At 41.0% G+C, this 27081-nt stretch overlaps 2 protein-coding genes across 4 annotated transcripts in view; one reads left to right on the forward strand and one right to left on the reverse strand.

Moving 5' to 3' along the window:
• The window catches only part of OSGIN2 (oxidative stress induced growth inhibitor family member 2), a 36216-nt gene extending 27582 nt beyond the window's left edge, over positions 1–8634 (forward strand). Inside the window, exons 5-6 of the mRNA XM_034763236.1 lie at positions 2041–2132; positions 6751–8634. Coding sequence (XP_034619127.1) covers positions 2041–2132; positions 6751–7804 — 1146 coding nt within the window. The 3' untranslated portion in view covers positions 7805–8634. The remainder of the gene's footprint in view (positions 1–2040; positions 2133–6750) is intronic.
• A 6935-nt stretch (positions 8635–15569) lies between these two features.
• Positions 15570–27081, reverse strand: part of NBN (nibrin) — a 62106-nt gene continuing 50594 nt past the window's right edge. For all 3 annotated transcript variants that reach the window (XM_034763238.1, XM_034763237.1, XM_034763239.1), the window contains 3 exons: positions 25822–25935; positions 23191–23240; positions 15570–15747 (listed from right to left, as the gene is read on the reverse strand). In XM_034763238.1, coding sequence (XP_034619129.1) covers positions 15717–15747; positions 23191–23240; positions 25822–25935 — 195 coding nt within the window. In that variant the 3' untranslated portion in view covers positions 15570–15716. The remainder of the gene's footprint in view (positions 15748–23190; positions 23241–25821; positions 25936–27081) is intronic.

Below are 27081 nucleotides of genomic sequence, written 5' to 3' on the forward strand. Positions count from 1 at the left end.
TAGTTTTTTGCCTTTTGTTTCATAATAAATTTTATTTATATAACCCTTTTGCTGATTTTTAAAGTGTTACATAAACAGGACAGGTGAAATATTATCATGTAAAGCAACCATAAACACATGAAAAGACCTAGGTTTACAATTTATGATTAAAACTCTACTATCTACACAATATACATGACATAAAAAGTAAAAACTTAAATATCTTAGAAACAGTAGCCAATCAGTTGTTTTAATTATCATATTTGAATTCAGCACCTCAAAATACATAATAAATAGCACATTTTATCTCTGAAGCAGACAACTTCTCAAAAATTGTAGACCAGTGTTATATGGGATTTGGGATCTGTTTTTCAAAGCACTCATCCTTTTATGGAGGGCACTGTAGAAGGGCAAAAGATTATTATGCCTAAATGTGGACTCCCTTGTCATTTTCATTAACCACCACTTGAATTAATTTCAACTTTCATGATCTTATTTTTGTAAATAAAGTGGAAATAACTGTTGAAAACTACCTTACAAAATGGGATATCTCAAAAGGTAACCCTTGGCAATAGTGTGTGTGTAGGAAGAGCAGTGCTGTTGAAAGGGAAGACAAGGTGCTTGTTTATTCAGGGACATCCTTAAACAGTTTTGCAACACCTTTCTCATTTCCTAACATTATAAAGCTGGCTGTTTCTACCCCATTGTTTCGATGTATCCATATATTTATCAATAATAATGGCCAAGCCACATCTGTCTCATAAATTCAGTGCATATATTTCTCCACTGTTCCTCTGTTCTAAAACACGTTGAGTCCTTTCACACTTCCTGATTTAAGATTGTGCAGGTTAGACACTAAAAAGATGATTTTGCTTCCCAGAGCCATGCAATGCACTTTCTTCAATGGGACAAATAAAAATATATGGGTAAAACACTTTTCCAGCTGAGTAGTGCCCTGAATCTGACCTCTCTCGAGTACTCAAAAGAGAGTCTATCTTTCAATGTCATTCTATAAGATTGCCATCTAGAACTGATATTTATCTCATCCTGTTTATCTGAGAGGTTTCTTATTTTTTTTAATATTTGTTCTACAATAACATCTAGAAGCCCCAACTGATATTGAGGGCCCCAGTGTGCTATGCATTGTACAAACACATAGTAAAAGACAAGCTCTACCCCAAGGCACTTACAACCTCAATATTCAAGATAGACAAATGGTGGGAGAGGAAACAGAGGTTTCTCTGCTAGTGCTCTGTATTTCAGTTTCTTCTGAACCTTATCATGTTCAACACATCTAATGTTCCATCCTTTTAGGTAATAGGATCCCTTTTTATACTTGGCCATATATTTTCTGTTGATTTTTTGCTGTAATATTTTTCCCTATATGTACATCTTGTACAGAGTCTGATCATCACCCATTGAAATCATTAAGAGGTTTTTTCCGTTGATTTTGATGAGAGCAGGATGAGGTTTACAGTTTGTAATCCTGTTTCCCTCATTCTTAGGGACCCAAACTTCCCCTTACCTGTGGGACTTCTGACCTTATCCACTGTATTGAGCCTGTTAATTGTCTTATTCATTAAAGTTTTGAACATGAGATATAATGTAATGGTGCTCTCTACCGCCCTCCTTTTGTTTTCCACCTGTCCTTTCCTTGATTGCTACCAGGCACTATTTAGCTAAAGATTTAGGACTTTGTATTTCATATTTTATTGGCCTCCCAGCACTTGTTGTTTTTCTTATTTTTAGTTCCATGCTTGCAATATCTTGCTTTTATTTTCCTTTCTAGTTGTACTTTCCTCATCTGTAATTCTTCTGCTTTTCTCCATTAAATTTATCAAAATGCATCACTGCATGATCAAACTGCATACTTTATTTCCTAATTATAACATGAAATCTTGTTTTATTTGCAGTCCACATGCTGATACATCATCATCCTTTTTATTTCTGGATAAGTGCAGTGGAACCACTTTAGCAATATTTAGAAGAAATGTACTCATATAAAATAATTTTAAAATTTACCTGATCCATTTAGTTTGATTTTTTCCCCCCCTCCCATAGACTATGGAAGATTCTATGTTGACAATCAGTTTTGGAGACTGGATGGAGTTACCAGGACTGAAGTTTAAGGATTGGGCAGCTAGTAAACGCAGGTAAAGACAGTAAGTTTCTTAAAGTGATAGATGCAGAAAATGTGACTTCTGTAAATAGAACATTTTTTTTTTTTTTTTTTTAAATTTGAGAACTGCTAGATAATAATTGTAATTATTACAGTGGCACTTCTCATTCCTTGAGTGCCTTAGACAATGGTATACTTATTTAACAAGGTGGAAACTGGTCATTATAGCTTCACCTGAAAATTTTTTTTATTATAAGCTTGTGTACAAAAAGCAAATTGGTGAATTTGCTTTGTATTTAATCTTGTTATTCAGGGTCTCTGACTGAAAGTTTTTAACACGTGCATGTGGTCATTCACTTGTTTTCTCCTGCTATTATGCCAAAAATGAAATTAGTCACTTTTGTCTTTTTCTTTTAAACCTCTCTTTGTCTCAGAAGTTTATGTAATGGAATTTCAGGGCCATTTTAAAGTGGATCTGACAGTGGTTGTTCAAAACAAATATATTAGTTACTAGTGCCCATTATAAAATATGAGCTAAATGATATATTTAAAAAATGGATTGTATTTTGTAGACCTTTCTGGAGCATCAATCGTCCCAGTGCTTAAGTGATACATATAGTATTTGGAGTAGTTACATTGTGCTGATTAAAATCCCCATCTTAAAAAATGAACCTTTAATATCATCTTATTTTCTACAGCCTTGTTTTTTAATTAAAGAGCACTTTCTAGCACACTTAATTCATGCTATGCTTATAAACAAGTCCTACAAGTGCTACTATGTTAAAGTGTTTACTACCATGAAATCAATGGAATTACTCATGGGAATAAACAACTGCAAAACAGTTGTGTTTGCAGGCTTGGGCTCCTAGATAGAAGGTGTAAGAATTATTAATTATGATGATAAATCTGAAGAGGTTTTAAGGAAAGATTTGAAGGAAGAGAGTGATGAGGAAAAGGAGACTTATGTTTATAAAAGGCGGCATGAAAGAGCAGAATGGGAATAAGAACTGAACATAGGAGTATGAGTTGAAAAGCGCATAAGAAGCAGAAGAGGGAATGGTAGGGGATACCAATAGAAATTAGATCAGATACGTAGGTGGGGGGGAAGACTGTGGTGGGGGCTAATAGGTGAGGCTAAGGAGCTTGAATTTAATACACTGTAAGATAGATAAGGTAAGATTAGGGCCCTACCAAATTCATGGCCATGAAAAATGCATCACGGATCATGAAATCTGATCTTCCCCCGTGAAATCTGATCTTCCCCCGTGAAATCTGATCTTTCGTATGCTTTTACCTTATACTATACCAATTTCACGGCGGAGACCAGAGTTTCTCAAATTGGGAGTCCTGACCCAAAAGAGAGTTTCAGGAGGGTTGCAAGGTTATTTTAGGGGGGATTGTGGCATTGCCACCCTTACTGCTGGGTGGCCGGAGAGTGGCGGCTGTTGGCAGGGTGCATAGGCGCTGACTTGCCCTCTTCCCGGTGCATGCTCGACCCCCCCCCCCTTGGCCCCGCCCCTTCACCGCCTTTGCCCCACCCCCATTCCACCCCTTCTCCAAAGTCCCCGCCACTTCCCACCCCCATTCCACCAAGTCCTCACCCCTGTCCCGCTTCTTCTCTGCCTCCTCCACTGAGCACGCCGCGTCCCCGCTCCTCTCCCTCCCTCCCGGAAAGTTGTAAGCGTTGCCAAACAGCTATTAGGTGGTGGGAAGTGCTGGGAGGGAGGGTGAGGAGCAGGGACACGGCGCGGAGCAGGGACGTGATGCGGGGGGAAGGGGAGAAAGGAGGCGAGGAGGGGGGAACTTGGCTGCCGGTGGGTGCAGAGCTTTCCCCGTGGGCGCTCCAGCCCCGGAGCATCCCCAGAGTTGGCGCCTATGGCCGGGCGCCCACTTCTGACGGCAGCGGTCCACCAGCAGCAGCACAGCAGTAAGGGTGGCAATACCATACCAGGCCATCCTTCCTTCTGTGTTGCTGCTGGCGGCAGCTCTGCCTTCAGGGCTCCCCGCCAGCAGCCGCCACTCTCCAGTTGCCCAGCTCTGAAGGCAGCGCCGCTGGCTGTAGAAGTGCAGAAGTAAGGGTAGCAGTACCACAACCCCGCCTACAATAACTTTGTGACCTCCCCCCGACAACTCCTTTTTGGGTTGGACCCCTATAATTATAACGCTGTGAAATTTCAGATTTAAATAGCTGAAATCATTACATTTACTATTTTAAAAATCCTATGACTGTGAAATTGACCAAAATGTACTGTGAATTTGGTAGGGTCCTAATTATTAAAACAAAAACAGCAGCAAGGTTGGGTTCACACATAGAATGAGGAGGATTAAAAAGAAATATTGAACAGTTGCCATTCAGTGAGCACCATTCATCCTGTATACTGAGTGAGGTAGTGGTTGTGTGGAAAAAATAAGATAATGTAATTAAAGATTCTGTCATGCAGATGCAGAAGGGGACAAATTATGGTTGCATGAGAAACCTTATTTTTGGCATTTTTAACTTTTGTATGCTTGAGATTGCAACCTTAAAGTTCTACTAATGTAGGTGTTCGTTTTTTTTCTTCTTCTTCTTGTAATTAACGATATACATGGATCCTAAGAGAGCCTTCATAAAGATACCTGAAGACTTTTTCTTGGATGAGGGAGAAGTTAGTCCTAGAAACCAAATAATTTGAGACAGATTGATGTGCAAGTGTAGGCCTGGGAGTCCACAGTTCTTGAGTTCTAACCTCAGCTCTGCCACTGACTTACATAGCCCCACACTGAGTAACAATGTCCGTTTCCTTATAAAATTGAGCTAATACTTGCCTTCCTACCTTACTGTTGTAAGGATTGGGGTTAGTGTTTATGCAACACTCTGAGGAGATAAAATTAACACCTTTGTAGTGCTCTAGTTTTAAGAACTTTTTTACCAGTGGAGTAAGTGCAGGATTATGTTGCACTGACTGAGGGCTCACCACTGCACAGAGAAAAATGCAGCTTTTGGCCTGAGCCATTACGTTCTTAGTTAAATCAAAATCTCAATTTAAATAAACGTGTAGAAAATATATTATAAAATATATATATTATGCAAAACACTACCCTTACTGCAGTTAGAGTTGAGAAGTCAGAGTTTAGGTTGAAAGCTCAACTAGCTCTGACATCTGGTACTTAGGCTTTAAAATGTAATCTTGTTATAAATTGTCTTAATATATAACAAGCTGGAATTTATATAGTTTTATAGCACAGCCTTCAAATTTGATTTGAAGTCTCAATGAGACCTACAAAACATACCAAGTTGGAAGAAAATCATTTCAGTGATGTTAAAAGTTATGAACTGAGTTTGTTGTCCTCTTGTTTCATGACTAATTTTGAATTACTCAAAAAAAGCCATGAAAATTTCAAGTTGCTGTCCATCTTTAAAATTAAAGAACTAATTTTCTTCAAACTTGACTTGTTTTGTATACCAGAAATCAAAAGTTGTATGCAGTGTTGTTGTAGCCATGTCGGTCCCAGGATATTAGAAAGAGAAGGTGAGTGAGGAAGAACTATTTCCACAGCTACAATGATCAACACCCCCCACCCCCACAACACACCTTTCAAGATCCATGGGTCCTACACATGCATATCACGGGTGGTGTACATCATCCAGTGCAGTAAATACCTCAGTAACCACCATATGGGTGAAACCAGACAATCACTACACTCTCAAATGAACTCTCAAAGGAAAATGATAAAACTACCCTGTCACTTGTGGGTGAACACATTTCACAAGTTGATGACTCTGTCTGACCTATCAGCCTGCATCCTCAAAGGAAACCTGTACAACACTTTCAAAAGATGATCCTGGGAGGTTAAATTCATAACTTTGCTACACGCTAAAAAATCAGGTCTGAATAAAGACATTGGATTTATGGCTTTTTACAACAATGTGTAACCCACTAATTCCCCTTTTTGTCCTATGACTACAGGGGTGTTAACACTTCACATTGAATAGTCCTTTAGAATATGTGCTAATAACTTATGCTAAATTATCTATTCAAACTTGGGACTGGTCTGCATTGCTACTTAAGTCGATGTAAGTTACATCCCTCGGGGGTGAGCAAAAAATCACCCCTCTGCATGACGTAGCTTACGCTGAGCTAACGCGGTGTCTACACCGTGCTATGTCAGCGGGAGAGCTTCGCCCGCGGACTTACTTTCTGCCTCTTGGGGAGGTGGAGTACTGAAGTCAATGGGAGAGCGCTCTACCATTGACTTATTGTGTCTTCACCAGTCCCGCTAAATTGATGCCGCTGCATCGATCACAGCAGTACTGATTTAGCGTGCCAGTGTAGAGAAGCCTTTGTATTTAGCTGTGACACTCAGTACCTTTCCTAAACATGAAGAAGAGCTCTGTATAGCTCAAGAGCTTGTCTCTCTCACCAACAGAAGTGAGTCTAATAAAAGATATTACCTCACCCACTTGTCTCTCAGACATCAAAAGAGCAGTTTACAGTCTTGTCTTCAAACTCCATACAATAAAACATATTGAACTCAGTGTAGTTATGTTGAGAGTGAAGGGCTGAATCAACCCTGCTTAAATTTGAATCTGTACATTCAATATTTCAAATGTGATGTTCGACCCATCTATTGGAGCATAAATGTTAACTGGAAGCCTTTTGTTTTTGTTTCAGAAGTATAAAGAGTGACAGAGTTATGCCAGAGGAAATAGCTTGTTATTATAAACAGTATGTTAAAGTCATGGGCCTCCAGAAGAACTTCAGAGACAATGCTTACGTAACATCTGTTTCAAGACTTTACCGAGAACAGGATGATGAAGATGAAAGCCAAGTGAGTGAAGATATTTCAACACAGAATTTGCAAATGGAAAAGGAAGATGTACAAACATCATTGATCAAGAGAAACTGGGAAGTCAGAGGTTATCAGAGAACAACAGATGGCTCTCAGGTGCCCTTCTGCCTCTTTGCTGAGAATGTGGCTCTTGCGACTGGAACTTTTGATTCTCCTGGCCGACTACAGGTTGAAGGAGAAGAATTTCCCTTTGTGTTTCATTCCATGTCTGACTTTGGAGCTGCCATCAGCAAAGGAAAACTACGTGGGAAAGTAGACCCTGTCTTAATCGTGGGTGCTGGACTCTCAGCAGCTGATGCAGTACTGTGTGCTTACAACAATAACATCCCTGTAATTCATGTGTTTCGTAGAAGGGTTACTGATCCAAGTTTAATTTTCAAACAGCTGCCTAAAAAGCTTTATCCTGAATACCATAAGGTCTATCATATGATGTGTACTCAGTCACACGCTGTGGACTCTAATCTGCATTCTGCTTACACCAGTTTTCCTGAACACCGTGTACTTTCCTTCAAGCCAGACATGAAATGTGTCCTACAGAGTGCCTCTGGATTGAAGAAAATCTTCAAGTTCTCCGTAGCCTTAGTACTGATAGGTTCTCACCCTAATTTGTTCTTTCTAAAGGACCACGGTCAGGGGATAGGTCATAACCCAAACCAGCCAATCACATGCAAGGGTAATCCTATTGAGATTGATCCATATACTTACGAGTGCACTAAGGAAGCCAATCTTTTTGCATTAGGCCCGCTGGTTGGAGACAATTTTGTACGTTTTTTAAAAGGAGGTGCACTGAGTATTGCACGATGTTTGGCTACAAGACAAAAGAAGAAACATCAACTAATTGTTGAAAGAGGCGGGGGTGGAGATGGTGTCCCCTAAAACATGCAGTCATATAAACGTTCATATATGGAATTACAGGCATACTCTAACAAGCAACTCAGTGACAGCTAAATTCATTAGTAGCCTCTTCTTTGTTACGTATACAAGTCATGCTTGTATTGCCTGGTAGAGGATGCTGACACTACATTACTTCACCCTTTTCAAAAGACAGAAATGTGGTCTGCTGTTTTAAGTGCTCTGTTCCACAACTGGAATTTCTTCCAGATAGACAGCAAATGAGACTAACTTACATTGACTTGCCTCTGGTCTCTTGCTCAAATGAAAGAGCACACTTACTCTCTGGAAAGAGAATGTCTTTGCCGGAGCGCTGGATTTTATTCTTAGTATTTCACCACACAAAATATACTTATTGTGAAAGTATAAATCTAAGTTACATTGTAAGAGCAGAAAGCTTTCCTTGTGATGATCTTTGGTCTCAAAGCAAGTGTGCGTATTTTGAACAAGGATTATATTTATTTTGCCATAGTAATACTGGCATTTTTATAAATGTTTATTTATCCCTTAGTAAAACAGTCTTTACAATAAAGAAAGAGGATTTCTATAAGCAGAAAAAATTGGCTTAACAGTTAAACCAGATCCATCATAATTTGGTACTGGGATAAAAGAGAGAACAGCATTCCTTTAAGCGTAACTGCTAATTTGACAATCACTAATGTTTTTGTCAAGCGTATGCCTACACTTCCATAAGTGCATAAGGACCATAATATAGGGATTTTATAGAGATCTGTTCTCTATTACACTGCTATGTAACTTTCCAAGAATATTCTGGTTTACAGTAAAATAATAAAGTGCTGATGTAAGTGCTCTTATGAGAGTGTCAATATAGTGAATACCTAATGTACTTTTGAAAAAAAAATCTATTTAAAAAGGAAATATTGTTGAGAAGTAACTGTAAAACTTGTAAACAATTTTTCTCACAATCCCACTAAAGAAGACTGATGGGATCTCTTATCTGGTGGAGATGGGGGCAGACACGCCCATCTTCCCTTACTAAATCCAAGCACTGGCTCCTGCTCTTTTCTAAGGTAATGCTTAACATTACTACTAGGATGTCTCTAACCACTCATATTTCTTTTTTAAAAGCCATGGTCTAAAACTGTCACCATACAAAATGACTGAGCCTGTAGAGACATGTTCTTGCTAACCCATCATTCTCTGCTTATGGGAGTGACAAGGATGCAAACTCAAGATTGTAAATCGGCACATTCTAAATTTCACACCTCTGGTCTCTAAGGTGACACCTAGAGTCTCAAGCCCAAGTATTTAGATAAATAAACTACTATAGACACTACCAAATGTTATTCATTATAGCTGGGACAAACAATAAATTGAAAGTTTCTAAATAATAATTTTCAGAGCTAGTTAAGTACTCATGTGTACCCCCTTTGGATAGATGTTCAGTTTTAGTTTAATCCATTACCAGGCACTTTAACTCATATCTAATGTGGTAGAAGACATGTTGTCTAATTCAGTTCATTAATGTCTGCTCTTAAGTGTACTGTGGAGTATATAATGGTAGTTTTGGATTAAAAAGGCCTTTATGTACATTAATAAAATGAAGCTCAAACCCCCAAAAGATCACAATGATGGACAAGATATAAGAACCTGAACACAATACTGAAAAGAAGAGCCTTCATAACTTATACTTAGAGACCGTGCATAATTGGTAATACACATATTCTTTTATCTCAACCACGTGACTCTTGAGTTGCATTAATTCAGTAATAGGCACAAATAGATGGGATAGTGCTCAGTCTGTCTGTGCCTACTAATAATCTTGGGGCTTGAGCCTGCAAACATTTAGGCTTGTTAGTATAGTTATGTAGGATCTGGAATTTTGCGTAAGGGAAGTGGGGGAAGCATTAAGGCACAGGCATTCAACTATAGTATTTTCAATTGAAGGCTAAGGAATCTACAATTTAGAAACCTAGTTGTGTTCAGTAACTCCTCACTTAAAGTCGTCCCTGTTAACGTTGTTATGTTGCTGATCAATTAGGGAACATGCTCGTTTAAAGTTGTGCAATGCTCCCTTATAATAACGTTGTTTGGCAGCCACCTGCTTTGTTCACTGCTTGCAGGAAGAGCAGCCCGTTGCAGCTAGCTGGTGGGGGCTTGGAACCAGGGTGGACCAGCAGCCCCCTATCCGCTCCCAGCTCCCTAAGTTCCCTGTGTGGCAGCCGCCCAGCAGGCTAGCAATTGCAGGCAGTTCAGCTATCCCTCCCCCAACTGCCATGTGCTGCACCTGCTCTCTGCCTTGGAGGTGCTCCTGGGAGCCTCCTGCTTGCTGTGCAGGGGGCGGGTAAGAAGGGGGCTAATGTCAGGGTGCCCCCTCCCCACTGCTTCTGCCCCCCGCTTACCTCATCTCTATAGAGCGGGGGGGGGGGGGACATGACAGGGCTCAGGACGGAGGGAGCTTGCTGGCAGCAGCTGCTGTCTCAACTTGCTGGCCTACTTAAAAAGGCAATGTACTTAGAGTCCGCGTACTTGAAGGGGCAATGCGCATCTCTCACACACTGGGTGTGTGTCTCTGTCTGCCATGCTGTCTCCCCTCCCTCCATTTGCGCTGCCTTGTAGAGCATGAGGCTACATTAACAACCATGTGTTAACCCTTGAGGGCTCAGCTGAGTGCTAGTTCAGCATTTAGCAGGAAGGCTAATTCCCTGGGAAATATTCCATCCTCTGACTTTACCACCTCAACCAAGTGTCACAATCATCATTGTGGTGTACAGAAATTTCCCTGGAACCTAACATCTCCTATTTACATTAATTCTTATGGGGGAAATTGGATTCACTTAACATCGTTTTGCTTAAAGTCACATTTTTCAGGAACATAACTACAACATTAAACGAGGAGTTACTGTAGATTACAAACAAGCAATTTATAAAATCAGTTTAATAGCATAAATAATAATGTGAATAAAACAAGGCAAAAATTTTAAATAATTGCTTTTGTTCCCAGTCATGCCCCCATGATTTGAATTTAGCCATTTCTTGTTTTATTAGTATTTACATAAACTAAGAGCTATGTGAATAATTGGTGTTTTTTTTTTTTTTGCATAAACCAAACATGGAGTAGACAAGTATAATCTTCCCCCATCATTTTAGCAGGACTTAGGTATAAATTTTAAACTATAGTATACACAATTCATAGTTATCTAATTACGAGATTTTGATTTTATTACATAAGTCGCATATATTAGATATGTGCTAAAGATTTTATTAAAGGACCTAATTGCGCTTGTAACAAACTTGCAATATTTTTGCATGGTGGCGAGGCATATCCAAAATTGGAGGTGTTTCAGACATTTATGGTAGATAACTCACAAAATAATATTACCGATTATAAAAAGCATTTCCATCTTTCATGCACAAATTTGAGTGTTCACGTACTTCTAGTTTAATAATGAAATGGGACAAAGGGACTGACTTACAAAAGCAAAAAAATGTAGAAGATAAAGACTAGTCCCATCTTTAACTGCAGCAGCGACTTAGGTATTATAAACACACAACATGATGACAAGAGTTAATTGCACAGCTTTTTACTGAGGGTCTTATATTGCTGTCCATTGCTCTAGTTTTGCAGCACCTCCCAAAGAGTTAACAGTGATCTCTTCCATTCCTGCCAGTGTTCCTAGGCATTCAACTAAGTTTTGAGTGTAGGTCAGTGGGCTGGACAGAGCATTAGTTTTCAGTATGCATGTCTAGAATTTGAAGAATAAATGTTAGCTAACCAGTATGTAAATCAGCCTTTTTACTGATTGAAGCAGTACTGAGAAATCTTCCTTTTATGCTAGGAGCTGCTAGGTTTATATTTGCAACTGATTTTTATTCACCTGATGAAAAAACTGTTAACTGTCAATTATACAGACTAATCTTTGGTGTTTTCAGAAGACCTGGACTTATTTTACAAATTGATAATTAAATTACAGTTAACTAGGGTAGCACTAACCTGAATTGGGTAACAATGCAATTTATATTTTTATGGTTGCCTTTGGTTCAGAAATAGGTTATAATCCAAAGCAATACTGGCTATATCTTCAGGCTAAATTATAGCAAGAGGTTTTTAAAATAATTTGATCTCTGCAAGTGTCTTGGAGTTAAACCTCAGAACTGGCATATCAGACCTTATTAATGGTGCACTTAGTATGTGACTGTTTAACAGTGGTAATTGTTTAAAGAAAGGCACTTGTGTAATAATAAACCATGGGGAGAGTTTCTTTTGGGGTCTAGCAGATTGGCTTATAACTTGAAACCTGAGGTCTGACAGGTGGCTAAAGCTTTTATACTAGTGAGTAACTGCAGAATTCTTTATTCAGATACACCATCTAAACTTCTCTTGAATTTTACCAAGGTGTTCACCTAAGGCACTGAGTTCCACAGGTTGGTGTGTTACATTATAAATGTCGTGTGCCCACTAATCCTGACTGAATTGCACCCTCTTTCGCTACAGACCCAGAAGCAGTTCATGTGCTTTGAAGGGAATGCTGGACCTACTCACCTGGCAACCCACCAGAAGAGTTCATCTGAAGTTGTAGAAAATTTAAATCCTAAATGTAATCATTCAACCCAGTTTTGAGATTAGGTTTTTTTAGACCTATCACCTCAAGGGGCAGGAAATGGAATTGATTTATTGGGAACCTGCTCTAAGATAAGTAAACTGAATACAGCTGGATAGGATGATTTAGTGTAATCATAACTGGAAGAAATAAAATTGGCATTCTTCTGGATAATCTTCACTGATGGCAAGCAATGAGCAGTGAGGAACAATAGGGAGAGAAAGTAGGAAAGATGACCCTATGACACTGGAGGGTTTAAATTGGGACCAGAGACTGGAGTATCGCCCTCCTGAAGGAAGTCTCTGCTGATGTTTGCAAACTGAGTTTGTAGATCTGGCAAAAGTGGAGAGAAGACCGTACTGCAGCCTTATATCTCTCTCCCTACTAAGGCTGAAGTTCTGACCAGCATGTTGCCATGCTCCATGACAAATAAGCCTAGATGTCTTTGGATATTGCATTTCTGGAAGCCTTGCATTGTCTATGTAACAGTGAATCCATCAGGTTCCTGAAGCTGCAGAAGACTTGTTAAACTTTGTGGAAGAGTTTCTCGGTACTACTTCGAATCTTGCTGACAAGTATGGTGTGCTGTTTCCACCCTTGTGGCTGTTTTTGAACTGAGCTGACAAATGGGAGCACATTACCTCAACTGGGGAGAGAAGGAGCATTTACTTTTGTAATAAAACTGGGAGACGGTTTAAGAACGGTTTTGCCTTCCTGAAAGAAGTGTCTTGCTTGAGAGAGCTATACTATCAAGGACTCTAAAGTGATGGCAACTGAAACATGTTTTGACAGAGAAAGCAAGGCTTTGTTGACATTAGCATTCAAATGGAGCCCAAGTAAGGGTGTTGAAGATGCCATTCTGGTCCTTGCAGGAGAAAGTGTGAGAAGGGCTTTAAGAGGTTTGGCAAGTTTGAGGGTGATAGAGGCCAAGGAAGATCTGGATTTAAAACAGAGGGGAGAAAGTTTCACCTTCGAGGAGTTGAGACCTATGGACAGATCCTCATGCAACAGTTGATTAGTAACCAGCATCCCTAGGGTTATTTTTTATTTCTCCCCTTAGAAAAATTTCTTACAGTGCCAAGAATGCTTGGGTCATAGATTTCTTTCTAGATGAGTGCAATGTAAAGAGAATTTGTCTAAAATATCTCAAGTCAGATAACAGCTTAGAAACAGAGGGAGAAATATTAAGTCCAGGTCAGAGAGGAAGGGGTGAGACCAAAAAGGAGGGCTATCATAGCTGACATATGCTACTAGAATCACTGTCCCATTCCCCCACCCCCTTTATTTTTGTACTGTGTTGTGTCTTGGAGGAATGTGGAAAATGCACAGCAAAGATTGTGGCTACTGATGTGACAGAATATGCATCCCAGGGGAATCTGAGTTCTCCCTGGAAAAAATATTAATCCCTTTAGCTTTTTGTCAGCTTGCAGACAGGTCTGCCTGGGGCTGCCCTAGCTCTGTCTGGAGTAGAAGACCCACACAAGTATGTTTACACTTGGGAATAGTTCCCTTGACATGTGCTTTAACATGAAGCACCTGCAGATGTGTTTGACTAGGGCCTATACATTATGTACTTTTGATTTGTGTTAGTAGGGCTTACTGAGATTAGAGAAATAGCGGTGAAGTGGGTTTTGAAAAGATTCCTAGTGCCTGTGATGACTTTTAACACAATTGGTCCCAATAAATAGGTAAGCAGGTTTTGGTTCTTTGTATTGTTTCAAACTCATTGATACAACACTTTTTCCTACTGGAACAGAACAAATGAAGAAAGTTTAAAAATGGATATTTGAGGTGATCTGATTTCATTGAAGTTTTGTTTAAAATGAATATTTTCATTATAAAACAGTACAGTAACTTCACTCATGAATTTGGTACATGACAATACTGAAAAGCTCAGGTTCTCCTCAGCTTTGAAGACACCAACTTTGAAAATTCTAAGTAGCTTTGGAAACAGCAGCATGCTGATTATTTTGTTTAACAATTTAAGAGAAGTGAAGGGTTTATGTTAGATCTCTCATTCAGTGGGTGGGGCGAAGGCCTAAGAGCCAGACACTTAGGGTATAATGTATTCATAGCAGCTCATCCAGTGCTCTCACAAGAGTAGCAGTTGACTATTGCCGACTTAAAGTTATATATTGAATCTAGATCAAGCCTGTTATGAAAAAGCAGTATCTGGGTATTTAAAAAAACCTCTGACTACTTGACATGTAAAAATAAATGTATGTTTGATAGCTATAACCTACATTGATCATTTCAAAGTGGCAGTAACCATCTTGCTAACACATGGAACCTCATTTTCTGACTCTGAATAAGTTGGGCACAGTTTTCTTTAACAGTAATCAAAAAAAAAAACCACACGTGTGAACACTGCTGCCATCCACAGACCTAAGTTTCTTCGACTACATCTAATACTGTGCATCATGTGAATAAAAAGTTAACCAGACCTGTTAACCACAAGTCGAATCATAGCTAGCAGGTTCTAGACCGGCTTTCCTTCACCTGGTGTGGAGAGAGATTTTATTCTGAGCACACTAACAACAATGCTGTTTACCAGTTGGATAACATAGTTGTCAGAATAAAATCCCTGTCTCTAGTGGCAGGAAAGTTTTAGAATTCTGCCATCCACAACCATACTGTGGCTACTATTTCAAACCTAATAAGGGCAGAGTCATAGATAACATTTAAAATAAAACCCTGCATCCCATTAAAAGAGGCTTATAAAGTTTCACTTTAAATAACAGAGCCAGTTCTGTTGCAGAAATGCAAACAGGTGCTCAAGTTAAGTCACCTTAAGATTAAAGGGTTGTTTTAAACCACTGTAGGTAGTTTACAGTGTTATTAGAGCCATAAGAGGGATGGGGGTGAGGTAATCTCTTTCACCAACAAAAGTTGGTCCAATAAGAGAGATTGCTGCCCCCACCATGTCTGTTTTATGTAGTTTGTGTTTGTGCTTTGAGCCCTATTGTACAGCAAATTATTACTGTTACACAAAGAGCTAAACAAATTAACTGGGTCTTTTTTCAGAACAAAGAGTAATAGCAGAAGTGTAACTCAAACAGACAGAAGAAGGCTTGAAGTGAAGCCTTAAATATCTATAATGTTGTACTATAGCACTGCTTTGAAGCAAAGGAGTTTGAAGTCTTGAAACCAGAAATGTGGACTCTAGAAATGCCAAAACAACATAAAACTGATTCTGTTTTCCTTTAATAAAAGCAGGACTTAAAACAATTATTACAACAAGAGAATTTAAACCTCCTGTATATATTGTACACTGGAACCAGCAACCATGGTCTCAAGATGATTTTGCTGTAGGTTCATTATAAATTCAAGAGAATTTATCTTCTCCTTTTCACATTAGGATCATATCTGCAGTAAAAGGGAAAAAATGTTATAAGTAAACGGATACCAACTATTTTTTTCAGATATTCAAAGCTAAATGTTTGATTTAAACAGTTAAAAATTGACATTTCCTTTTCTGATGAGGGCGAGGGTAGGAGCACACTCTACTTCCACCTAAGTCAATAGATGTTGAGGGTGTTCAGTCTCTTGCAGCACTGTGTTTTTTATTGCCAGTAAAATAAAAAGGGTTACACCTGGACTGTGTGCCATTTCTAGAATTTGTGAGTGGTTTTGGTTAAAAATAACTTGGTAACTTACTACCTTCTGGGAGTTTTAGATGCTTTAATATTGCAATCAAATGAAAATCTGTAGACATATTTCACCATGAAAGCTGCTATTTCTTGCTGCAAGAATTTTCACAGGCTAATACTGAAAGGACTTCCTCTCAATAACAATGAAGTTACCGATAATGACCATGTCATATGCTACAACTCAGTTCACAGAAGCATTTACCAATTCCTTCCACTTCTCCTCCCACACTTGATTCTTCTCCAGCTCCTACCTACCGCTTGATCTTTTAATGAACTTTTTTGATAGGGTACAAAATGATTAACTAGTGCCCAGGAATGTGTTTATACTTTGAATTCAAACCTTGTCCTTTTTTCTCTCCAGGCCTGCCTCCCACCCCCAGCCCAAAACACGAACAAAAAACTTCACTTCTTTGCTTCTAACCTGCTTTGTTTTCACAGATGAATAGGTTACAGTCACAACCGAGTGATCAGGCAGTTTTACTTCCCCTAAATCTGATTCCATTTACTAAGCTTTCTTCTTTCTCTCTCTCAGACAGGAAAATGTCTCAACTTGTGAGCCAATTTACATCACCACTTAACTAGAAATGTATTACGGGTCACTGCTGTTCCTAGGCAACTCATTTATCCTTTTTGGGGGCGGGGGGGGGAGGGGGGAGTGGGGAATGAATTGTGAATAACTATCACAGGCTGCATGCTGTTAATACACTCAGAATTTGGAAAGGCTCCTTACATGTTTGAATATGCTATAATATTTATACTGCAAATCACTAGTTCAGCTGGTGAATTAAAAATGTGTTCTGTAATAGCATACAGGATTTTATTTTATTTTTTTAACGAAATCACATTTTGTTTAAATTACACATAACATGCAATTCAAGTCCCACAGCTACTACTAGTTCCCTCAGATAGGGAAACGAAAGATACAGCATATACTTTTTGGCTGACTGGAGCAGGATGTTTGGCTATTTCTGCACTACAAAGCTTTTAGCGACAAGGTTGTGTAGCTACAGCTGTGTCGCTAAAAGGCATGCAGTGTAGCTGCTCTTTATCGGCTCTCCTGCCACCAAAGAGCTGTTCACACCAGCACTTGTCGTCGACAAAACGTGTGTCTTTTGGGGAGGTGTTTTTTTAACACCTCTGAAAGACAAAAGTTTTGTCGTTCAGTTGCCAGCGTAGACATAGCCCTACACTCAACTTAATGGCATTTCTCCGCTTGTCTGTCTGGCTATAATGCTGTATGCAGTAGGATTGTAGCTGTGTTGGTCCCAAGATATTAGAGAGACAAAGTAGGTGACATAGATGAGAGTCAATCCATCCTTATCATCATATCCACTCATTATAATCCACACCCGAACATAGCCACTTTATGAACTTCATACCCTCATATCTCAATGTCTATACTTTGACCCATCAACCTTTTACCCCCAATCGGGGATATTGCAGATTATGTATTCCTCATGCCACTTTACCTTAAACCAAACTTTGCACCCTCGATAATCTGTATGTTATTCCCTGATAACCAGAAACTTCTATGCTCAAATCTGTTCACTATTTTTTTTTAACATCATCTTAATAAAATTTTTAAATCTATTATTGGACCAACTTCTTGGTGAAAGACAAGCTTTCAAGATACATAAAGGTCTGGGAAACGTGCTTAGTGTAACAGCTAAATACAAGGTGTAACAGATAATTTAGCATAAGTAGTTAACACATATTTCAAGGGACCATTCAAGGCCTAGGTGCTGACTCCATGAGTGCTCCAGGGCTGAAGCACTCATGGGAAAAATAATAGCAGGTGCTCAGTACCCACCGGCAACCGTGCAGATCAGTGCCTCCCCCTTCGCTCCCCAGCAGCCCCGTCGATCAGCTCCTCCCCCTCCCTCCCAACACCTCCCACCTGCCTCGATCAGCTGTTCTGCAGTATGCAGGAGGCACTGGGAGGGAGGAGGAGCAGTGGGGCAGGAAGAGGCGAGGGAAGGGGTGGGGCTTGAGGGAGAGCGGGGGCCAAGCATCCCCCAGCATCTGATTAAGCCAGTGCCTATGATTTAAGGTGAAGTGGCTTGTTACCCCTCCAGTTCGGTGGGGAGCAGTTGGGCAGGCAGTTTGTGGGATATAGATTGTTGTAATAAGCCATAAATTCCACTCTTTCTGTTCAGTCCATAATTTTTAGTGTCTAGCAAAGTTATGAATTTAAGTTCCCAAGCTTGTCTTTTGAAAATGTGCAGGTTTCCTTTGAGGATGAGGACTGATAGGTCAGAGATTGAATACTTTTTGCTAAGTGATCATTCTCTCAGAGGTGACAAGGTGTTTTTGTCTTTTCTCATTTTCCTGTGAGAGTTGTCGAGAGTGTAACTATTGTCTGGCTTCACCCACCTAGTTAGACATACCAACTGTTGTAAACTGATTGTGAGAGTCATGATTTCTGAGTAAAATTAAGCCTCACACATGCTCTCTCAATAGAGCTCTCAAATGTCAGGATTTTTTTTCATATTTCCAGTCAAACAGGAGTTACCCCACCCTCAAGCAAGGAATGTGGTTTCTCTATCTGGCAGTTAATTCCAAAGTACTTTGAAAGACAATGAGAATTCATTTACATATCAGATAAACAAAGCTATCAAACTAACAAGTGGGGAGAAGAGACTCTGTGGCTACACCCCAGCAGGGAAAAGAAACTTCATATGGGGCTATGTCTACACTACAGCTAACGTTGGCATAATTTACGTCGCTCAAGAGGGTAAATACATCACCCCCCTGAACAAACTAAGTTACACTGACAAGTGCCAGTGTGGACAGTGCTATGTCGATGGAAGAACTTCTTCCGCTGACATAGCTACCGCCGCTTGCGGGGGCTGCAGTAGTAAAGCTGAGAGGAGAGCTCTCTCCTGTCAGCTAAAGCGGCTACACTAGTAGAGTACAAACTCTCTAGTGCAGCGGTTCTCAAACTATGGGTCAGGACCCCAAAATGGGTCGTGACCCCATTTTAATGGGGTCACCAGGGCTGGCATTAGACTTGCTCAGGCCCAGGGCTGAAGCTGAAGCCCAAGCCCCACTGCCCGGGACTGAAGCCGAAGCCCGAAGGCTTAAGCCCTGGGCAGTGGGACTCAGGTTTCAGCTACAGCCACGGGTGGCGTGGCTCAGGTTACAGCTCCCACCATCCAGGGCTGAAGCCCCCAGGCTTTGGCTTCGACCCCCCACAGGTGGCAGGCTCAGGCTTCAGTCCCCCTTCTTGGGGTCATGTAATTTTTGTTGTCAGAGGGGGTCACGGTGCAATGAAATTTGAGAACCGCTGCTCTAGTGTAGCCGAGCCCTGGGACATAAAGAAGGGGGAGGGCCAATCCTCGAATAAGCAATTGAATCAACTGGAAAAACAAACAAACAAACAAACAAAAAACCTCCTGCCATTTAAGAGTTCTAAAAGTGAGGCTTAATTTTACTTTGAAATCCTGTCAGCCGCCTGAGGCGTGGCCATGGCAGCTGCTCCCCTACCAGCCTGGGAAGTAGGAGAAGGGACCCACTGCAGCCTCCCAGACCTGGGGAGGGTGAAGAACACTAAAGAGCAGAGGTGAGGCTAGAGACTGCAGTGAGGAGGGTGGGGGCGCTGAATTGATGGTGTGTTCTGAGCAGATGGGATGAGTGCTGGGAGGGTGAACTGAGGGCGGCGGGGGTTGCTGGAGTGTGGGAGCTGAACTGATAGAGGTGGTGTTGATGGGGACCGGAGAACTGAACTGAGGGATAGCTGAATTGAGGGGATTGGGTGGGGAGAGAACTGATGGGGGACTGGAGGACAGGATTAACCATTGGGCAGGAGACAGGCAGATGTGGTAGTGAGAGCTCCTGCAGCAGGGCCAAAATCACCTTATCCGGTACTTGTGGGAGAGTGGGCAATACTAATTGTCCCATACACATACCCTGGGAATGGGTAGGGGAGTTCAAAAATCAAGAGACTGGCCTAAAAAACGCAATACAATCTTTTTACAAAATGTCATGATTTTTGGGCCAATCATGACTTTTGCGGGTCCGACTTGATGTTTCATCTCGGGAAGTTGGCAATACTACGTAGTTGCTACTGGGGAATTTAGTGCCCCTCATGAGGTACACATGAATATAATGCTGTAATTTTTTGAGTTTTGCATCCGATCAATTCCGAACTCCCAGGGAATGTTCTAGGCAGCAATGGGCTGCAGCCTATTGATTGTGGTGAAAATTGGGAAGGGAAAATGGGTGAGCCCCTTGCATATGGTTATTAGACCCAGCAACTTCAACCACTTCTGTAATTCTCTAGAGATAAAAGAACTGGCTGATGGCAGCCATCACCATAACATCCACTGCACCCCTCACCTCTGCCAATCCTCCCAGTAGATTTTAATATGTTGACATTGTGAATGATCTAGTATCTCCTAAGATGGGTACAACAATACTGCAAACTATTAGCTCCCAGACAAAGAAAAAGAAAAAATAAGGGTGGGTGGGAAGAAGGGACATGCAGAGTCTTTGACAGGGGGACCAGATGTGGTAGCTAGGGAGTACACAGAACCACTAGTAAATATTAAAACTAAATATCAAAAGCAGCATAAAAATAAACCGCAGCCTCGGTAGAATACTATGGTGAAGGGTGTTTTATAAAGGCAACAAAGAAAGTATTCTAACATGTTTGATGATAAAAATTGTGGCATTCTTTGATGATTTGTGCTCTTATTACTACCACTTCACAACAAACATTCTATGGCAAACAGCATTCTTTAATTCAGTTTTGCAATAATACCTGTAGACTAAGCACAAGATTTAGTCTCATATCTAGGGCCCTACCAAATTCAGGATCCATTTTGGTCAATTTCACAAAGGATTTAAAAAATCGTAAATTTCATGATTTCAGTTATTTAAAACTGAAATTTCACGGTGTTGTAATTGTAGGGGTCCTGACCCAAAAAGGGGTGGGTGAGTGTGTGTGTGTGTGTGTGTGTGTGGTACTGCTACCCTTACTTCTGCGCTACTGCTGGTTGTCCGGGAGCCCAGCTCTGAAGGCAAAGCCACCACTATCAGCAGCGCAGAAGTAAGGATGGCTTGGTATGGTATTACCACCCTTACTTCTGCTCTGCTACCTGCAGAGCTGGGCCCTCAGTCAGCAACCACCAGTCTCTGTCCGCCCAGCTCTGAAGGCAGCAGTGCAGAAGTAAGGATGGTATGGTATATTATGTATTGCCACCCTTACTTCTGCACTGCTGCTGGCGAGGCGCTGTCTTCAGAGCTGGGTGTCCGTCCAACAGCCCCTGCTCTCGGCCGTCCAGCTCTGAAGGCAGCGCAGAAGTAAGGGAGGCAATACCGCAATCCACCTATAATAATCTGTGACCCCTCCTGCAACTCCCTTTTTGGGTCAGGACCTCCAATTTGAGAAACACTGGTTTCCCCGATGAAATCTGTATAGTATAGGGTAAAAGCACACAAAAGACCAGATTTCATGGTCCGTGACACGTTTTGCATGGCTGTGAATGCTAGGGTCCTACTCATACATTATGCTACTGCTCAGGCATTTCTATTCTTTTTTACAGAGGAGTTTGGATTCTGTAAATTGTGATTTTTGCATAATTTTACCCACTGTAAAATTAAACAATCAGAGCTGGAATTTTTCTGGGTTCTTCCATCCCTAGTTAAAAGTTCCAACAGTAGCAGGTTTAACGAGCAATTAAAAATTAATTATTTCTAAACAATCATATTGTTGGTGAAGTTGCAAATAAGGATTTAACTAAGTGAATGTGTGTGAATTGAGAGTCACTCTCATGATTACTGGGGGGGGGGGGGGGGGGAAAGAGCTCTAGCAATAATCATAAAATACTTCATTCCAGGTTACAATCTATACATACACATACAAGTAAACTATATAGTTTACAATACATATCATACAATTTGCATATGTTGGAACAGTGCCGAACAATACAGTGACTTTTAAAGAGAAAAACTGAATAAAGAGAAGCAGACTGCCTAGCAGTGGGCTTCCATTTTTGTTTATTATTAGAGATTGGGTTAAGACTCATGCCTAGGAAAAGAGGATGTAGAGAGGCAGAGAATGAACTGGCCAAGGAATAGTGTGGAAGAAGAATCTAATATCTCTAAAGAGGGCAGACAGGGGAGGAGGAGTAAAAGTAAAATGAGGATATCAGCAGAAAACTGGTGAAGAGGGTTTATGGAAGAGAAGGTGCTTTACACAGGGTAGATTTACAGACGTACAAGATACAGCAACATAACCATGTCTTGAGCCAGGATAAGAGGTGTCACCTCACTCCTGTGGCATGGGCCCTGCCCCAAACAGGGGGATTCTGTGACCTGTAGTCCAATCAGAAGCCACAGAACCAGGGGAACTGTAGGCTTCTAACAGCATGCTGGATATAAAAAGGTTTGCTTTATTCTGGAGAGATCAGGAAGATGGCAAGACCTGCTGAGAGTCTCTCTACCAAAAAGGAAACAAGGGAAGCGCAGTACTGATCTTTTCATGGAGAAAGGGCCGAAGCAGCAGCCTGGGCAGAAGCCTGGAAATGAATGGGGCAAAGGCCCATTTAGGATCCCTGTGTGAAAAGGTATGAGCCCCCCTGTGAAAAGTGGAGAGGGTCCCCCCCAGACTCTGATTACAGCACTATAACCCAAGCAATCTGTTTTTATTTTGGACTAGTTTTGTTTATGCTGGAAAGGGGAGTCTCTGGTTCAGCCAGAACAAAACCTTCCAACCAATAGGGAGACAGGCACTGGCAAACTCTGATAGCAGGAAGGAAAGCTGCATCCTCACAAGTAGGAAAGTGACTCTTGATTCAAACTTAATGCCCAGGTTCCTGGAATTAGGGGCTAAAGTGGAGTTTATAGGACGGAGATGACGCAGCAACAATTCTATCTGAAAAGGCTCTAATTACCAACAAGACTAGTCGTTTTGAACATTACATTAAAAGGAGTCATGTATGGCCCAGGAACTGATGAAGTTTAAGGTATAAAGAAAATTAGGAAAGAGCAGAAGAGGATGCCACGTTCTACTCAGATGTGGTCTCAAGAAAGGAGGCCGCCAATGGAGCATTAGCCATCACGGTTTAATTAGAAAACTGAAATTTGTCCAGAAAATAAGTGAGGTGAGGTATAACATATCAGACCTTTTAAAAGCACTAACAAAAAAATCCCTTACCTAAAGAGATCATCAGCGAGTGATTCCTCTCTTGCATGCCGATTCTGTTCCTGACAAAATAAAGTAAATCTCTTCAATATTGTTCATACTAACACAACAGTCCTGTACTGAGACATCTTGCTGTCAATACGTCATATACAATGCATTTTACAGGAATGTCAGATTATGGTTTTCAATTCTTAAAGTAGACCATAGTTACAGAAACCAATCTGAAAAACGATCAGACACTTGTGGGAATGTCATCACTGTAGTTAGTCTTAGCCCATGCTCTTACATGTTTTTGCCCAAACCACTCTCATCCACACACAAAACCCTCAAGCATGTGCTTATTTGGACTTTGAATTTATGCTTGCTTGCATGGGTAGGGGTACGGATTAAAGCCAGAGCTGTGGTTTAGCTCCGGCTAGAACTTGCCTACTTTGCAGTGAAAATGCAGGCAAGATCACTCGTGTGCTGAAAGTCCTACAAAATCCTTTCCCACAATTTCCACCAAAGGACCGAGAAGTTCTCCCACAATTTACTGGAAAAGAATATTAGAGAGTTTCTGCACCAAAAACCCATAGGCTGTGCCCCAGACATTCATGGATGAGAGCAGTAATAATGAGGACACAGTAACAGAGGGACAGCTTTGTTGTGGGAATGCTCATACACAGGCTAGGCTAACTCAAATGCTCAGACCCAGGTGCCAATTACCTGGGCTAACTGCACAGTGTAGCTGTCCTGTGTCAGACAAAAATGAAGGGGACAGAAAAATATTCAGGGCTTTACATTACTTGTCATGACGGAACTTTCAGAAGCAGGAATGTCAGACTAAAACTGCAACAAGCAGAAACCTAATGGTCAAAATTTTGAGTTTTGTCACAATTAGTTTTAAACTCTGAAACTAGTTCAGCGGTGGTGTGAAGGCAGACTCCTTTACTCAGTGTCAAGTAGCTGTAAGTTAACGTAACTTATGCCAAGGAGATGCAAGTTAAAGTAATGGATGATCTACTTTAGTTTACAACTACCTATACCTTCCTGCTACAGGGTTTTTTCATTCAGTGCTATCATCTTTCAGCAACTGAGTCTGCACTGCACCAACTTTGAATTTGAGTAATTAAGTCTATCTAACACAGGTGATGAGTTACAGGGGTGTGTAAGTGGTACGTTGTGAGCCTAAGTTAAAATCTATGCTATCTAAGTGTAACATGTATGCTTTGGTGGTGAAAAGGGAAGGGGCAAAAGGAGCTACAAATTTCACCATTTCAAACTGTCCTATGAGTTTGATCCCTTGTGTTGCTATAAAATTTTTAAGAGTTGAGCCGGAGAAGTGCTGAACATCCACAACTAAAGACAATACAAGCCGCAGAGCTTTAGCATCTCTCAGGGTTAGGCCAACATGCTGGCATGGTACCTTTTTACGCAAACTATATTCTAAACTTTAAAAAATTTGGGTAGCAGCATACTCTCAAACTGTGGTGTGCTGACCTCTTCTAACTGGAGTTGCTTCTGTCATGGGAGTAAAGCATCTATGGCTGTTTTCAAGAGGGGATACTTTGTTAATTGGAATCCAGGTTATGATTAATTTTAGAGCTTCCAAAGGCTTTTTTAGCTACCTGGGCTGGAGGGTGAGAGGGGAAAAAGGAGTCAGAACCTCTCTGCTCCACTGCTCGTGTCCTTCATAGGTGTGCCTCATATAAATTCAACAATGAGTAAATTTGTGGTGGATGCCAAATTAGGATAACAAGCACCCAAGATGACAAATTTCAATGTGGCCAGGCGAGATTATGCAGTGCTTTATTGCAAGGTAAAATCTAGCGCTGAAATCAACTGCTAAAATCAGGGAGAGGAAATAAACAGCAAATACAGAAGTGGGAATGGAGTAAAAAACTCAAGAAGTCCCACCTATCACATTTTCTCCTTAATACTGTCTTATTACCTTTCCAATTAACCAGGTAATACTGATACCACAGGAAAGATATGGAACCTGGAGTGCAAGATTGGGATGGGATGTGGCCCGTGAGAGGAGGTTTTTTTAAAGAAGCAGCACACAAAATGAAAAAGTTGAGAACTGCTAAGGCAAGATATAAATTACATAGAAATGGCAATATGTTCTCTAGTGAAAAACACAACATTCAGTCTCCTGATTACAACATGCACATCTCATATATATTTTTCATCTGAATATCAACTGCATTCTAGTCTGTGAGCAGACCATCAACAGTGCTGCATGAGCACCTTGAACGCTGAGGTCGCTGAGCTTGTTAATATAAAAACTTTCACTGCCACACTCAGAATTTATGCAGGGCTGAGCTTCAATAAAATGTTTATTTTACTCAGTCATTAAAATCACTTTCCCCTAGGTCAGTGCCTTTTCCTTTACAGCAGACTCCTCTGTACCGGCAGTGTGAAAGATTTAAACATCTTATTAAAATGTTTATTAATATTACATATCAGATTTATCCAAAAGAATCAGTAGAATGTCAGCTTTATCATTGAACCCCTTTTGTTTATTTGGGTCACATCCCTAACACCTTTTTGGATGTGTTAAGTGGCAGATTTGTTCAGCATATAGGCTCAACTTTTAGTACAGAGCTGCCCTGTTCTTGGGAAGGACCGCAGTTGTTTTGTTGCCTGGAAAGAATTCCTTACCTCCATTTCCTGCCTTAACCATTCTTCCAACTGTGAATTCTTTTTGGCATGGTGACCTATCAGATCTGATCCTCCAATAATATGTGGAAGTTGTCCTGCTCCAGGATAAGGTACCTGTTGTACAAGAAATGTTTGTTGTTATAGTGCAGGCTGACAACCGTGCAAAACAAGAGTAGTCACCTCTAGTAAATTTACAGTGGCAGAATACCTTTCATCCAATTTGTCTAACAGTAACTGTGCAATGAATAGTTCTACTTAAATAGCACACCACCTGCAAACCTCCCCCCAAAGAAAGACCTGTGACTAGTTATATTTTTAATCTGTTAAATTAATAAACTAATATATTTTAAATGCATTTGAAAACAACAGAAACTGATATTTTAAGTTTCTAATCCAGTCTGATGTAGAGAAGAACTTGTAATGCAGAACGGAAAGGATGATACATTCAAAGATATTGCATGTTCTATTAAACAATTTTAAAATGCTACTTGGAACTATGGTAGGTACAATATTTTCATACAAATGTGATTTTCAAGATGACCATGTCCATTTAAAGGCATTTACATTTTTTACTTAAATGTAGTGTATTGCATATCTTAGATTACACTGCACTTTCTCTTTAAATTCTGGGCTGAAGCTATATTCCTACAATGAACACAAAGTTTTGTAAAAGTCACTCTCAGAACCCAGTTGATCTTAGTTTTATAAGACATGCATTTTAGTAGTATGTTTAGAAATCCAAATTTTCGTAGTCAAAACGTAAAACTTCAAGCCAATATATGTTCTCAATAGGTTATTTGAAAGTGACACAGGAAGCCCAAGAGGAGATACAACTTGAAGTTATAATACTGTAGGGTTACCATATTTTGTGCCTCCAAATGGAGGACACTCCCCGGGGCCCCGGCCCCGCCCCCAGCCCTGCCCACACCCCCGCCCCAACTCCGCCCCCTCCCAAAGTCTCCGCCCCCTCCCCTGCTTCCCACGAACATTTGATTCGTGGGAAGCCTGAAGCAGGTAAGGGGGGTGTGGGGGGAGGAGGCGGCGGCTCCAGCCTGGGTCGGCTCGGGCCCTGGGGTGCCGGCCCCGGCCGACCACCCCCGGTGGCCCGGCGCACCCCCCGGCTCCCGGCCCGGCGACCCCGCGACCCCGGACCGGCCCGGCGACCCCGCGACCCCGGACCGGCTCCCGGCCCCGCGGGCCCGGCCCCGCGACTCCGGCCCAGCTCCCCGACCCTGGCCCGGCTCCCGGCCCCGCGACCCC

This window comes from Trachemys scripta, chromosome 2 (assembly GCF_013100865.1).
Source record: "Trachemys scripta elegans isolate TJP31775 chromosome 2, CAS_Tse_1.0, whole genome shotgun sequence".
In the NCBI taxonomy this organism is placed as follows: domain Eukaryota; kingdom Metazoa; phylum Chordata; order Testudines; family Emydidae; genus Trachemys; species Trachemys scripta.